This window comes from Crocodylus siamensis, chromosome 2, assembly GCF_052110815.1.
Source record: "Crocodylus siamensis isolate JL-2025a chromosome 2, ASM5211081v1, whole genome shotgun sequence".
Classification (NCBI taxonomy): Eukaryota; Metazoa; Chordata; order Crocodylia; family Crocodylidae; genus Crocodylus; species Crocodylus siamensis.
In genome coordinates this window covers 277,046,934-277,061,809 of record NC_143396.1, presented here as the reverse complement: position 1 = coordinate 277,061,809, position 14,876 = coordinate 277,046,934, and the positions used below count along the sequence as shown (strand labels likewise).

Sequence of the window (14,876 nt, the reverse complement as noted above, 5' to 3'; positions counted from 1 at the left end):
TTTTGAGTTGCTATGAAACTGTTTAGCCACCTTGACAACTCTACCTACTAGAGAGGCAAACACAGGATTCATACAGAAAAAACTGCATTCCTGGAAAGGACTTGAGGGAAAGAAAAGGTTTTGAAAATAGCCGCCAGGCAAAAGTGCAGTTTGTATGGCCCCTGGTAGGTGTCACATTTATTAGACCTCTAACATGTTAACCACAGGAAAAACTGGAAGCCCCCTGCCAGATGCAAGAACATTAATATGACTGTGATTGGAAGGATTTTATGCCCCATCACAAACATCACACCTCCTGCCATGCCAGATGTGCACAGCAAAGAGTGCAACGTTTGGGATAGGGCATAACATTTATTTCCTCTGATCCCAGCTGCGCCATTGCAGAACTGCCTAGTCCATTCCAGCAGATTGGGCAGCTCTGTCCCAGACTCAAGGCTTCCCCCAGGTTCTAATGGGTTTCAGGACTGTCCAGGCCAGGTCCAACAAGCCCAGATAGTTGGCCCAGCTCCAGGACCACCCAGCTGTGGCTGGGCACCTTTGGTGCCTGCCATTTTAAGGGACTTGAGCAGGCTGTGGAGCAGCCAGCAGGTGCAATTAGGCTCAATTAGGCAATCACATGACTGCAAGGGGACCACCAGACTGGAGGAGGGCTGGGAAGCCTCAGTATAAACCCAGGCCCTAGAAGCAGACCCAGCAAATACATCTAGGAAGCCACAGAAGCAGCATCACTCAGCCTGTGGACTGCAGCACTCAGTTCCTACCCTGACCTCCAGGTGTTCTATGGCAAAGGAGGAGGTTCCTGGTCCTAGGTAAGACCCAAAACTGCACCCTGCTGTGTTGGATAGTGTGGTGGGGCAGTCTCCAAGAAATGCCACACCTGTGCCTCCCCAGTGAAAGGCAAGGATGGGGTGCCAAAAAGCCACAACCCCCACTGCCTTGTGGGTAACCCCATAGGGGGGACAGGCATATTGACAGACACCTGAGGCTTGAGTGGCCATAGGCTGAATTTGGGATGCCCGAGGCCAGAGAAGGCCTAGGGCTGGAGTCAGCCCATAGTGTGAGGCCCAATGCCTGAAAACACGAGGCCTAGCAAGAGGCCACGTTAGGGGTCCAGGTACGTTGACAAACACCTGAGGCTCAAGTGGGCCATATGCCAAGCGTGGGACGCCCCAGGCCAGAGAGGGCCAGAGTCAGCAGTGGGGCTGTAGGCCTGATACCTGTCATAGAACAGGGCCTGAATGGAGCAGCCTGAAGGTCTACAAGGGGTCAGGACCACATGCGAGACAGAGGAAACCTGAAGGGCTGTATGGAGTAGGGCTAAAGGGGCCTGAAGGGCCATACAGAGTACGGCAGAGTGCATGGGGCTCCAGTGAGAGGGGGTGGAGAGGCCCAAGCACATCTGAGGCTAAGTTTGGGGCGGAGGCTGAGTGCAGCCCAGCTAAGCAGCCAGGAAGATGGACGTGATCTTGGATGTCATCTGTGAGGCATGGGACATGGTAAAGGGAAGATCAGAGCAATGTATTACACCCTTGACATCAGGTAATACATGGGCAGCCTCCCACCTATGAACAACTATTCAGTTCCAACAAAGGCATGGCAGGAGAGTCAGGTGGGCAGACTGCCCTAGACAGATGGGTGGGCCAACGATGTTCTCAGGATGACCACATGAGCTGCATCCACGATTTTTTAGAATTCCTGGAAGCCCAGGATCAGGAAGCCTCTCCCCCATCTTGGGGTCTCTGTGCCCTGGGCCATTTAAAATGTGTTCAGCCCGGCTCCCCCTATTATGGAATTTTTAGAGTACCTTGCCCTGCAACCCAAACATTTTGTTCCATTTGACAATAAAATATGAGACTTAAAATAGGAAATTCCTGCGATGCAACGTTTATGAGTAATCCTAAGGTAGCAAACAGGTGTATGAAACAGGTGTTTGGGGTTTTTTTGGCTAGGCTGATCTAGTTGGGTACGGATCCTGCTTTAAGCATGGGGTTGGACTAGGTGGCCCTCCTGAGGTCCCTTCCAACCCTAATTTTCTATGATTCTATGGTACATGTGGAGGAAAAAGGGTATCATGGAATTCAAACTTCAGTTACATGCTTCAACGGCTTAATTATAAATGCTTACTAAAAAGTAATCTTGACAGTCCTAATATACATTTAAAATACTTTACCATATTCAAGAAGCTGGTTATAGCTGCATGACCGCAGCATTCAAAAGCATAGGTGCCAACTTTGGTTTCTGCAGGTGGGTACCTGCAGGCTTAAAAAAACAACACCCCCCCAAACCATGCTTTATTTTAATCTCAATGCATTCCTGCGCCAGCCCAGCACGTGCCCAGAGGAGGCAGCACATTACTTCAACCTGGCTCTGCAGCATCTGTAAAGATTGGGCACTTTAGTGGGCCTTTCTGCCACTTACCTAATAATTGACTGAATCAACTTTAGCTAAAAGTGACAAAAGCCCTGTTGAAGCTCTGATCTTTACAGATGCTGCAGAGCTGGGTTGAAGCAACATGCTACTTCTGCAGGTAAAGCACAGATTTTGGGGGGAAGGGGGTTGTTTGTTTTTTAATACTTGCAAGCAGCATGGCTGTGACTCATGGATGCTGAGTACCCACTAATTATTTTTCAGTGGGTGCTTGAGCCCAGGAGCACCCATGGAGTCGGCGCCTATATTCAAAATAGTCGGAGGTAGACCTTAGCCAGAATTCTTTCAAAATTGTCCAGTCACCACCAGGGAAAGAAGGAAGAAGACTTATTGCATAAGGATTGAAGCAAAGGTAACTATTCTTTTCCTTTTCCCAGAGAAAACAAAACCAGCCTCAACAATTATTTTAGTTGCACAAGATTTCAAGAAGTTACTCACTGTATTAACATACCATTATGGTGGTTTTAGGATCTCTGCCAGTCAGATTCTTCACAGCAATTTCTTCATCACATTGTCCCAATGAAAAATAGTTTGGATAGAAAGCACCAGCTATTACAATCTGAAATTAAATAATTTTTTTGCTAAGATGCAACACATTATGTGTAGTACCTCTCATTAAGATATTTTATCCTTTAATACAGGTCTAAAACATCAGCAATGAGATCTTCATGGGGAAAGTCCTCTACAGGGGAGTAGGGGGGAACCGAACTGAAATTTTATTTCACAAATCAGATTCTAAAAAACATGCTTTCATGAAAAGCCTTTTGGAATAGTTTTCAGTATTAACATAGGTAGCTATCATCTACCCAAATAACATTTGAAAACCTACTGGAATTGTTGGGAATGATGGGTGTAAACCAGGGGTGGGCAATAGTTTGGGCCCAAGGGCCACAAAGGGAGTTTTAACGAGTGGGTGGTGGGCAGGAGGGAACCTCCAGCTGGGCGGCTTCTACTCGGTGCATGGAGCTCCAGCTCCCAGCCACCTTCCACCCGCTCCACTCACCCACAGTGGCTGCTCATCACACCGGGCTCCCCTCATGACTCCCTTAGGGGAGCAGAAGAGCATCCAGCTGACAGCAGCCACACTGGGTACAGCCCCATGAGAAGCTACATGCTGGCTGGGGCCTGGGCCAGCAGGAATGCAGTGCAAGTTGCCCCAGCAGGAGCTAGTGGGGCTGGGGCCCATGTGGAGCACCATGGGGACAGAGCTATGGGCCAGATTCAGCCACCTGGCAGATCAGATCCATCCCACAGGCCGTATTTTGCCCATCCCTGGTGTAAACCTTCATAATAAAAATGTTTTGATTTTAAAAGTTGTCACAATAACTACATGGAAAAGATTATGTATACTATTTAAGACAGGCTCAAAGTTGTCTCAAAATAATTTCACAGCAAATCTCAAAGGAACTGATGATAAAGATATGAGAAACTCAAATTAATCAGTTGCCATTCATATAACTGTCCTGCTTGTACTAACTGGTAACAAGCTTGTTTTCAGACAGGTATTTCATTTGATAGAAAACCAAGGAAACTATATCCACAATAGTTGATGTGATCCTTATGCCAATGAAGCTCCAAATGTGGACACAGAAGGGAGGGAAAATTATGCCCCAAGCTTACTCCTGGCATAATTTACATTTTTGTTATCTAACTCTGGTGCCATTTTCCTAAGTAAGTTGCTTTTTTTTTTTTACTTTAAAAACAATTAATTCAGACAGTCACAGCAAAATGACATCTTGTTATGACTTGGGACACTGCTCAATATCAATTCTGAAACATTAACAATAAAATAAACTGTATTTCTACTTTTTACAAACAACATTCATATTTCTTCCTTTAACACAAAAGTTTAGATCCTCCCAGACCAAAAGATTTTCAGTTGTATGAATTTGGTTACAATACTAAAAGGAAGAAAAACTACTTTGACAGATGCAATTTAATAGGCACTCATTAGTACTTGGTGCAAGCAACCTGTAACAAAGGGCTAGAAGCAAGCATTGTCAATTAATGTTCTGCTCTCCCCTTCCACAACAGGATCAAGAAACTGGGTACATTAGTACTTACCTGAAGAATAAAGCGTTGTTTGAATTCATATTCCTGATCCATAGCAGGTGGTTGAGTATTAACATGCATGTTGAATGATTTGATTCGATTTTTCAGTTCTTCAAACAATTCAGCCACCTGAAATTTTAACTTTAAATAAGGCTGAACAGATCAAAACCATCTACAAAACAAATCTATTAAATCCTTCATTTGTAACCAACTAATGAAATGGGAGAGAGAGCTCCTATTCATTTCTGTAGGAACCACAAGCATCAGTCTCTTACAGTAGACTGCTTAATAACTACTCCGAGAAAAAAACCATCCAACAGTGTGATCCAACCACCCTCTAAGCCAGCTCCTCAGAGTGTATTATTCAGTTAGTGAATTCTGCATTATACCACACACAATAAACTGGAAGATCAGAAGAGAGAAAGATGCTCTGTTTACCAGGAGTAACTAGAAAAAACAGCCATGAGCTGACAAAGAGCAGATAAAAGTTAGACATCAGGAAGAACTTCTTTATGGTGAGGGCTGCCAGAATCTGGAATGGGCTTCCAAGGCAGGTGGTGCTCTCCCCTACCTTGTGGGGGTCTTTAAGAAGAGACTAGACAAGCACCTGGCTGGGATCATCTGACCCCAGCACTCTTTCCAGCCCAGGGCAGAGGGGTCAGACTCGATGATCTGCTGAGGTTCCTTCCAACCTAAATATCTATGCATCTATGAAAATAAACTGACAAGAGCAATGGGGTAGTCACCAACTCATTGTTTTAGGTGAAGATAGAGAGCCAGCCTGAACAGCTCCCCTACTAACACAGATGCACTCCTTCATGGAGTTGTGGTAGCTGCCCTACATAATTGTACACTGAGATTTGGCCTTTGCTTTGTCATAAAGGAGACCAAATTTTCAGGATATGGAAGAATGCACTCTTAAACTCTCTGTGAAGCTATAAATTACTGTATTTACTCAAATCCAAGTCAAGGTCATCATCATGCCAACCCCACAATCAGCAGGGTCGGGGGAAAAAAGCCTGGTCTTGATTGGAGTACCAGCAGCCTGGGCTAGATTTTCAAATAGCTTTCAACTGCAATCGGAGCCAATGGTAGTCAGCTGGAACATATGGGGCACATCTATATGAGACACTAACTGCGCAGTAACTAAATAATATTGTTTGGTAGCGCATCACAGCACCAGCAGTGCTAATACGCTACTGTGCGGCAGCATCAGTAAAAAGGCATTCGCCAGCACTACTGCACAGTAACTCGTTACTGTGCATTTATTTAGTACTTGATTATTCAAGTACTAAAGGAATGCACAGTAACCACTGCTCAGCAGTGTCTTGTATAGATGTGCCCATGAAGTGCTAGAAAAATATTTAATATTGGAGAAAATAATTATACTCCAGGCTTCTCACTCTGGGAGACCAAACCTAGGGGAACATTTGACAATTTGGGCCTAAATCCCTGGGCCTTCAGTTTCTCACCTGTTTAATGGCAAATGTAATTTCACTTCACTCAGATTTAAAAAAAGGATTTAAAAAACACATCAATAATGTTTTTTAAGCTCTTGGACACTAGATAGAGAGATAAGTGCCCTAGAAAAGCCTACTAGGAAATAAGTAATTCTGTTTTCAGGGCAGATTTTGAATAGAATGTGATGAAGGCCCAGCATTGAATGAAGATAATAAAAAAAAAATACCAGGCTCTTTTAATGAATGCTATCCAGCCTCTGAACTAAATGAGGAAGGAGTCCCAGGGGGGAAAAAACCTCTCAGTTTTATGACTGCATACTATCATACCACATATGTACAAATAAACCAACTTCAGACTGCAAAGGCAACCAAACCACTTCCTTGCACATGCTTGACTCAAAGACACTTTCGTATGTATATTACATAAATTGCTTCCACTAGCTTGCTTTTTATGTAACAACCTCTACCTTTTCGAGATTAATTAGCAAGTACTTTGTTAATGAACCTCATTTTCTGATGTTCTGTTTAATAAGATGCTAGAATTTTTAGCTTACAATGAAAGCATGAAGGATGCACAAACTAAATACATTTTTGCTTCTGCACCCACTGCTGCTCCCAGGGTGACTTGTAAGGGAAGCTTTTGCTTTTTTGTGCCTTTTGAACCCTCTATTTAAACTCTGTGTGCACTTCCCTGTACCATCACTCATGCCAGGAGTCTGATGTGATGGAATCATGCCCAGATGTATGTGTGCCAATGCAAAACAGTTGCCTAATTAAGAACCTTGCTGCTAGCGCATGTGAGTGGGCAATCAAGGTTATTCAGGAGTTCTAATTATTTTTCCCCTAGGCATGCCACAGCTTGAAGCACTTCTATGATGAAGTTTCCATTAACTCCTGTAGTAACCTTAGTTACAAAATGCCATGTAAAATTTGCCATTTTAATCTTTACAACACAATCGTGCTTGTTCCATTTGTGTAAGTGCTTAAAATTACTCTAAAGATAAGAACAAAATAATGCAATGTCAAAAAAGCACTAAATTCCAACTACAGCTAGTTATACATGGACTATATAACTGGTAAATAATCTTGAAGAAAGAGCTTAAGAGAAGATATTGGGTGGCCTCAAAATTTTATTTTAAATTCAATGGGCTCTCCCAAAGAAGTATGGTTATTTGTAGGTAGTGTCTTAGGGCTCCTACAGATGTACAGCAAGGCTGCTCTGATGTGCTATAAATCCAGATTAATCAAGTCTGTTGGAGCATGGAAATTAATGCACTCCAACAGCCTCCAGTGTCATGTGTATCAGTGTTCCCATGCTGAAGAATGGCAGCGGGGCACTTTGAACTAAAGCTGGTTTGATGAGCAAAAACTTGCTAATTAAATTGCGCCCCACCCACCTACCGGAGTATGTCTATAAACTGTATTAGTTCTTCGTATTTTTAAAACTGTGGATTCTGCTATAAATCATAAGATAAATAGAAAATTCATAAGGTGAGGTACTGGATAAATATTAAGCAACTGTTGTGCATTTCAACTCACCTCTCTGATTCTCTTTATCTGAATATAGTTTGATCGACCCCAATCAAGTTCCTCCTGAAAGACAGAGAGAAAATTAAAAAGATTTAACACAAACACGGATAGTTGTTACATTACTAGCTTCCTTACTGGTTACCATATTCTCTTTTTAAAACAGTCCAAATTCATGAAAGATGGCTCTAACACTGTGGCACACCCACTTATACATACGTTCACTCAAAACAAGTACTTCCAAAGTAGCTATTAGAGAGACATGTCACCTATTACAAGTCAATTAGAAACTGAATGTATAATGAGGCAACACATAACTATGACACAAGTAATATGGCATTTTGGATCAGAAGCACTTTACATAAAAACAATTTCTCAGTCCAGGCCTTGAATATGACAAATCTTCATGACAGTTTATTCAGTTTATTTTAGGAAATATTCACTGGATATGTGATTTTTAGTAGACAGACAGTCCCTGTAGATAATTTGTCCTCGTCACTCAAGAGAACTTCAGTGCATGCTATGCATTTTTATTGCCAGGTCAGCATTCAGGAGGAGCCAAAGTGTAAGCTTCTCCACTACCTGCATAAGAAAGGTGTACCTCCTCAGCAACTTCTCTTGTGATTCTTTGACCTTTTTTTATTTTATAAACTTCTTGTAAGGTATGCGGCCCTTTCCCTAGAAATAACCAGGTACAGAAGATTCCCCAAGATGAGATTAATAAGGAACCTGGATTTCCTGTCCCATTGGGATATGAAAGGGAGCCCACAGGGCAGAAACATGTTGTTTGACGTTGCATTGGTGTCACCATAAAAATAGATGTCCCTATTCTTTAGCATGCCATAGCAATATTGTGACAAAAATTAGTGTAAATAATGCTGCTTTATTGTACTCTCGGGGGGAGGGGGGGTGCGGGCAGCCTGGAGCTACCCACACCATCCAGCCACCCTGGGTAGGTGGCTCCGGGAGTTTGAGGGGGCCAATCCTGCATACTCAAGGAATTTCTGCACACGATCAGGCCCCTGAACCCCCAAAGCATCTGCCCAGCTTTCCCTACTTATAGAGACACACCCTGGGAAGTCTGTGAGTTCCCCTCTGTAAGTGAGGGAAATTGGGATTCCCTGCTTCTGGAGACCAGCCCTGGGATCTCCAGAAGCATCTCTCTATAAGTAAGGAAAGCCCACATGGGTCGTGGCATGGAGGCACAAGACACAGGGAAAACCCAACAAACCATTACTCCATCACACTTCCCCTTGCCTCCATGAAGAACAGGTTGACGCAGGACCCGGCACAGGTCCCAGCATGGAGGCATGGGGCACTGGGAATTCCCTAGGTCCTGCATACCCCTGGCTTCCTACTGGGATCCATGCTAACCTGTGCTTCATGCAGAGGCACGGGTCAGTGTGGGTCCTGGTGTGGAGGCCCAGGGTTTCGGGGATTCCCCAGGTCCTTTGCTGCCCTGCCCTTCATGCTGAGGCACAGATCAGTGCGAGTCCTGGAGTGGAGGCATGGGGCATTGGAGATTCTCCAAGTCCTATGCCAAGCTGCATATCCGTGGAAGCCATAGGTCAGCATAGAAGCTGGGTCTCAGCAAGAAGGCACAGGCCAGCAAGGAAAATGGGAAATCTCTTGGCAAAGGGAACCTATTGCCTATTGTCCCAACGCGAGAAAACAAGCGATGTGTTTTTCGCCCAGTGAAGTGAGTCAGCTGTGCTGGCATGCATCCCACCACAGCTTGATCTGCTTCATCTGGCACCACCTGTTTTTACTAGTAAACATTCCTACAGAGCTCTTGGAGAGCCTTATTTATATTTCTGCCTTACAAGGTGCCAAGATGGCAGTAATACAGCTTTTCTGAAAAGTGAGGGAAGCCAAGCATGCTTGCTGGACTTCCCATGGCAACATGGGCATTTATAGAGAATTGGTCAGGAAAGGCAGATTGAACATTTCCATCATTTAGAATATGCTTTTTGTGTCCTAGAGGTGGACAAAATTGAAGAGCGACCAAATGGAAGGAAAAGAAGAAAGGATAAAAGAGGTCAGGATCCAGGAGTCTCACAGCATTTTCTATTAACGTGTAGTGAATTATGAACTCTATTTACACTGTTGAAAGAATACTGAAGTACCCAGACCTCAGCTAGAACATGGTGTCAAATTCTGGCCGCCCACAGTGAAGTAAAATTAATTTGATTTGGTCAGGTACAGTCAAGTAAAAAGGGCAATGGTGAGCCTGCCTTACTAAAGAGCAGAAGTGTTGCATTTCCCTGCCCTGCAGAATGGAGACTGAAGGCAGAACAGGACTGCTCTCAAAAAAAAAAAAAGAAATGCATCATGGAAGTAAACACCAGGAAATCAAAGTAACTATTTAAGCTTAAAGACAGTGTTGAGATGGGATGTAATTTTATGGAAAGGATTCACTGCAACAGAAGGCAAGGGATTGGTAACTCAGGAGGTCTTTTCACTCCTATTATACTATTTAAACAAAACTCAACCTGTACTTCACTTTCATGTATAATTAAGGAAGAGGACTGAAGTAAAGAGACCACTGATGATCTGTATCCTTTTTCTGCCACTTCAACACCAGTCTTCAATCATGAATAAAAAAGCATTAGCTAACCTTGGGATGTCTCAGTTGTCCTCTCTGCCTACAAGTCTGCCATGCCTAAAGTAAAGAAATGATTTTTATTATGCAAGAACATATCAGGTTAGATCACTGCTATTTACAAATAAATATAATGCATTCATAAATATTTTTTCCAAACATTCCTATTACAATTTTAATGCGATAAGGTAATTTCTGCACACTAATTAAAATACAAATATTTCAAGAACACTTTTGGGTAGGGGTGCACCAATAGAGATTTTTTTGGGCCAATACCACTGGCCAATTTTTCATATTGGTCGATACTGATCTGATCGCTGATATGCAGCCCCACAGCGTGGAGAGTGGCAACCGGCTGGTGAAGTCTGTTGTGGAGGAAGGGGTGGGGGGAAGGGAAGGGGTGTGGGGAGCGCGGTCAAGGCATGAGGGAGCTGGAGTGGGGCAGGAGCAGGTGCTACCCAGCCGGGCTCGTCCTGACACCCCCTGGGCATGCAATAGGGCTGAGGCAGCTTCACAGCTAGGCTGCCTTTCTAGGCAGGCAGGGTGGCAGTGGTTCCTTCCAGCTGCTCAGTGCAGGACAAAAGCAGCCCCCTCCACCTTGTCCCCACTGGCACTTCCTGGTGCAGCCACCCAGAGCCCGCACGGGGCTGCCCTGCATCTCCACCATGTGACTGCCACCTCTGGGCTGCCCCATGGGGCAGTGCAGCACAGACACAGGGCAGCCCTGCATGGGCTCTGGGCAGCTGCACAAGGAAGCACTGGCAGCTGGAGGGGGAGAAGCTGCTTTTGCTCCACACTGAGCAGCAGCTTGCTCTGCCCTGCCGCTGCCGAGTCTGGGCTCTAGATCCAGCTCCAGGCTCAGTGCTCCAGGCTGAGCAGCAGTAGGTGGCAGTAGCTGGGCATAAGCTATTGCTCGGCATGTGGGAAAGCAGCTCCTCTCACTTCCGCTGCCTGCCAGTTTTTGGTACAGCTGCCCACAGTGCATGCAGCGCCAGGCTGCAGTCCCTCATGACTGCTCAAGAACTCCTACCAGTTTACCGCCAACTCTTAGAATGTGAAGAACCACTGAGTTTATGCCATCTTGGTGAAATCAAGTCCACAGCTTGATAAGCTTCCACACTGAGAAGCACCTACCCTCATTCAGGGACACCAAACCCATCCCTAAAGCACCTGTGATCAATTTCATCATCAAGGGCATGTCCAGGCAAGCGTGGCACCAAAGACCTATCTGCAGCACCACAAACTGCATGTGCCACACATGCAGGTGTTCCCTGTGCTGAAAAGTAGCAGCAGTCGGGTTTCTAGATACAAGGAGATCCATTAAAAAAAAAAAAGACACCTAAAAAAAGTGAGGCAGCATATGTGGCGGCAGCACACGCTGCCCAAAACAAGAGCCTGACCAGCCAGACGAAGCTGCTGGCCAGCCAGGCTCCAGCTGCTGACCAGGCTCCCTGCTTCCAGATCACCACAGCCGCAGCCCACAGAGGATGCCAGGTAAGACTGCTGGGGCCAGTCCAGGTGCTATCCCCAGACTCCCTTACCCCAACCGAGGCAACATGCTGTGAACCAGAGCACATGTGCAGAAGCATTCTCCAGGGACAAGAAGCAGTGGCACACATTGTGCCGCTGCATTTTGTCCCCAGGGAAATGCATGTTCCTGTTCATGGGGATCCACCCCCAGGAAGGGGCTGAAAAGGGCCCTCCCTCCTACATTCTTGGATTCTAGCCAGCATATCGATTCTTTGATGTGATGTGGCATTACGCACATTCTGCCTACTTGGCATCTTGTCAAAAAATGACCTGACTAACAGTAGAGCTGTAATGACTTGCAGGTGGAGTCTGGGAAGTGACACCACATGCATGCATGCTGACACATCTAAAACATGGCTGTCCAACTGGAGGCCTTTCGGCTGCATGTGACCCATGGGGGCCACCACGCAGCTTGTGCTCCTGCAGCTGCCTTTCCCATTGCTCTGTGCTACGGGAGGGTCCAGGAGAAATGCACGTGCTGCCCACGCCCACAGTAGGAGGTGCTGGATCCTGAAGGTGCTGCGTGGCAGAGGTGGGGGGAATCCCAGAGCGCCACTCCTCCAGTATATGGCTTATTTAGCGTGTGGGCCCCAGCCGCATGAAAGTAGAACAGCCATGATCTAAAAGTCTGTGGTAGTGTATACTGTAATGAGCTAGTTTGATTTTTAGTACTGACTGCAACATATTTTGGGCAGGTATGTTTTCACCAATGAATTATGGGCCCTATGAATGTTACTGTCTGATGAGTGGTAAGATATCATTGCTTGTAGTCCAAACACAGGCAGAGCTGGGCAAACCTCAGGCCCTCCACCATTCTCTGGTGGAATCTATCTGTGACCATCCAGTGACTTAAGTGAGAGTACACATAGATGCCCTGCCGTCTCAGATGGGCCACCACTACCAGTACACATTTTGTGAACACGCTATATGCCTTGGAGTGCAAACAGCAACACCTTATTCTGACAGTCAGAGCTGGCTTACAGAACAAAAAATAATTTGCAAAACTTGGTTTCAATTCTAATTTAAATAGACAAGATGACTAGACAATATGATTACCTTAAATGCCTTGACGAAAGCAATGCAGTCACTCTTGCTATTCCCAGAAAAAATTATTTTGCTCCTGGGAATGCAAAAAATAATGTTAAAGCTATTCTAAAAGTTCTTAGACAGCCTTCCTCATTGCAATATCTCAGTGCCTTCCATAAGTGCATGAAAACAAGGCAAGTAACACTGGCCATTACAGAAGCAAAGCTAAGTGCTGACAGAGATTAGGCTAGCTCCAAAATCCTGTAGTCTGGAAGACAATAGAGGAACAGTATTTTTAAAGATGTTAAATATCTGGAAGGTAAAAATACCTGTATCCATCAAAGAGTTGCCTGAAAGGCATTGCAAAGAAGTTCTTCAAAGACAGTGCTGCAGCTGTAACAAGAATAAATGGAAATGAAGCATTGCAGCATGTGCAGATGCAACTTTAAGGAGACTTTTCTTAAATAATTTCTATTTCCTCCCTTACCTATAATAAGGCACTCTTCCAAACATCCGAAGACATGGCCAAGGACTATTAGCTTGCCAAGATGTTGATCCACAGGTAATTGTGCCAACACTCTTCCTAAAAAAGTCAGCTCACCATCATAAGGATTTTCTTCTTCAGTTTGTGCACTAATTGCAAGAGCTCCTATCTTTACAAGAGAGATTATAAGATTAAGAGCGTATAAATTTAGCCAATATTTGTGACCTTTGTATTAAAAACAACTGCCTTAGAACAATACATTTCAAATTAGTGACAAAAGTCCTTAAAAACAACTGCAGGCTTAAGTCAGAGGTTGGCAATTATTTGGGCCAGAGGGCCACTTACGGAGTTTTGGTGAGCTTTCATGGACTGGGTCAGCACCCGCCCCCAGGTCAACAACTTGCCAAAACTCCCTGAGTGGGTCTGCTCCACACTCAGCTCACTCCTCCAGGAGCAAGATGGGCAGGAACCTGGGCCACGGCTGGGATCAGGATCATGAGGCTGTGACAGGATGGGCCCAAAGCCCAGGGCAGGGCCATGATCCATTCTACATATGTCCCCGTGATAGATGCCAGTTCTACGGGTAAGGGCATCTAGAAAGCAGATCACAGCTCTGCCCTGGGACCCGACCCTGACTGACTTCCTTAGGTCAGTGCAGGGCCAGGATCCATGTGGGCAGGGTACATGGCTGGGTGGGCAGGGAGCGGTATCCAGCAGGGCACGGTTCTTGGAGATGTGACAGCGCACAAGGCCAGGGCCGGGGACAGAGCCACAGTCCATTCGTCGCATGCCCCTGCTCACAGAATTGATGCCTATTGCAGGGGTAAGCAGGGAGTGGATTATGGCTCTATCCTGGACCCTAGCCCTACACTGTCACCATGCCAAGATCCCAATCCTAGCTCCACCCACCAGTCCCAGTCCTGGATGCCACTCTCTGCCTGCCCATGGCCCCATACCACTCATGCGGCCATGTGGGTCCCGCCCCCAGTGGTAGACACAAGGCAGACAGGCTGGTGTGCCTAGGCAGTGGGGCCAGATCTAGCAACAGCAGCAGCTGGAAGGAGCCACCGCTGCTGGGGCTGCCAGGAAGCGAGTCCAGCCACCATGTCGCCCCAGCTCCACTGTGTGCCCAGAAGCAGTTGGGCTGACCTCACACACCAAGACCCAGGTCCAGGAGGCACCGATGGATCCACTGCAGGCCAGACAAAATCCCTTGATGGGCCATATTTTGCCCACCTCTGGCTTGAGTTAATTCTAAAAGCCCTCATTTTTGCATGCAGGCAAGACTCATGCAGTGCAAATCAAATATGCAAAAGTAGTATGCTCCTTCTAAACTGGTACTCAAATGTGTGTCCAAAGAAAGATATATTTAATATTATTAAATGCTACCCCAGAGCTTGCGATCACAGAGCATTAGCATTGTGATTTACCTCCTTGTGCAGATTTGCAAACTATGACCCTGTTCTCCCCACAACCTCCAAGTAGAAAAGAAGGGTGCTAGCAGAATTTTGACTTTTTTACCCCCTTCGAAACTGCTTTAGTTGCTGTTATTTCTTTACTATTTTATTTCACTCAGGACATTTGCCTACAAATAGGTGCTCTCAGTTTATTAGTTCCTGGTCCTTGACAAAGTCATAGTCCTGTTTTAGTGACATTATAAACTGTCATCTTTTGGCCTGATTTCTGCAGCTAACAATGAAGTGGGGAATAAACCACAACTGCCCCCCATGTTTCTAAAGTTAAGTGTCCTTGTCCTCCCCTCTCCGAA

At 45.5% G+C, this 14,876-nt stretch overlaps 1 protein-coding gene across 1 annotated transcript in view; it reads right to left on the bottom strand.

Annotated features, from left to right (window-relative positions):
- TDRD9 (tudor domain containing 9) overlaps nt 1-14,876 on the bottom strand; it is a 141,588-nt gene that overhangs the window by 44,092 nt on the left and 82,620 nt on the right. Inside the window, exons 16-22 of the mRNA XM_090034129.1 lie at nt 13,112-13,277; nt 12,954-13,017; nt 12,655-12,718; nt 10,084-10,128; nt 7,479-7,532; nt 4,492-4,608; nt 2,879-2,986 (exon numbers count right to left, since the gene is read on the bottom strand). Coding sequence (XP_089890255.1) covers nt 2,879-2,986; nt 4,492-4,608; nt 7,479-7,532; nt 10,084-10,128; nt 12,655-12,718; nt 12,954-13,017; nt 13,112-13,277 — 618 coding nt within the window. The remainder of the gene's footprint in view (nt 1-2,878; nt 2,987-4,491; nt 4,609-7,478; nt 7,533-10,083; nt 10,129-12,654; nt 12,719-12,953; nt 13,018-13,111; nt 13,278-14,876) is intronic.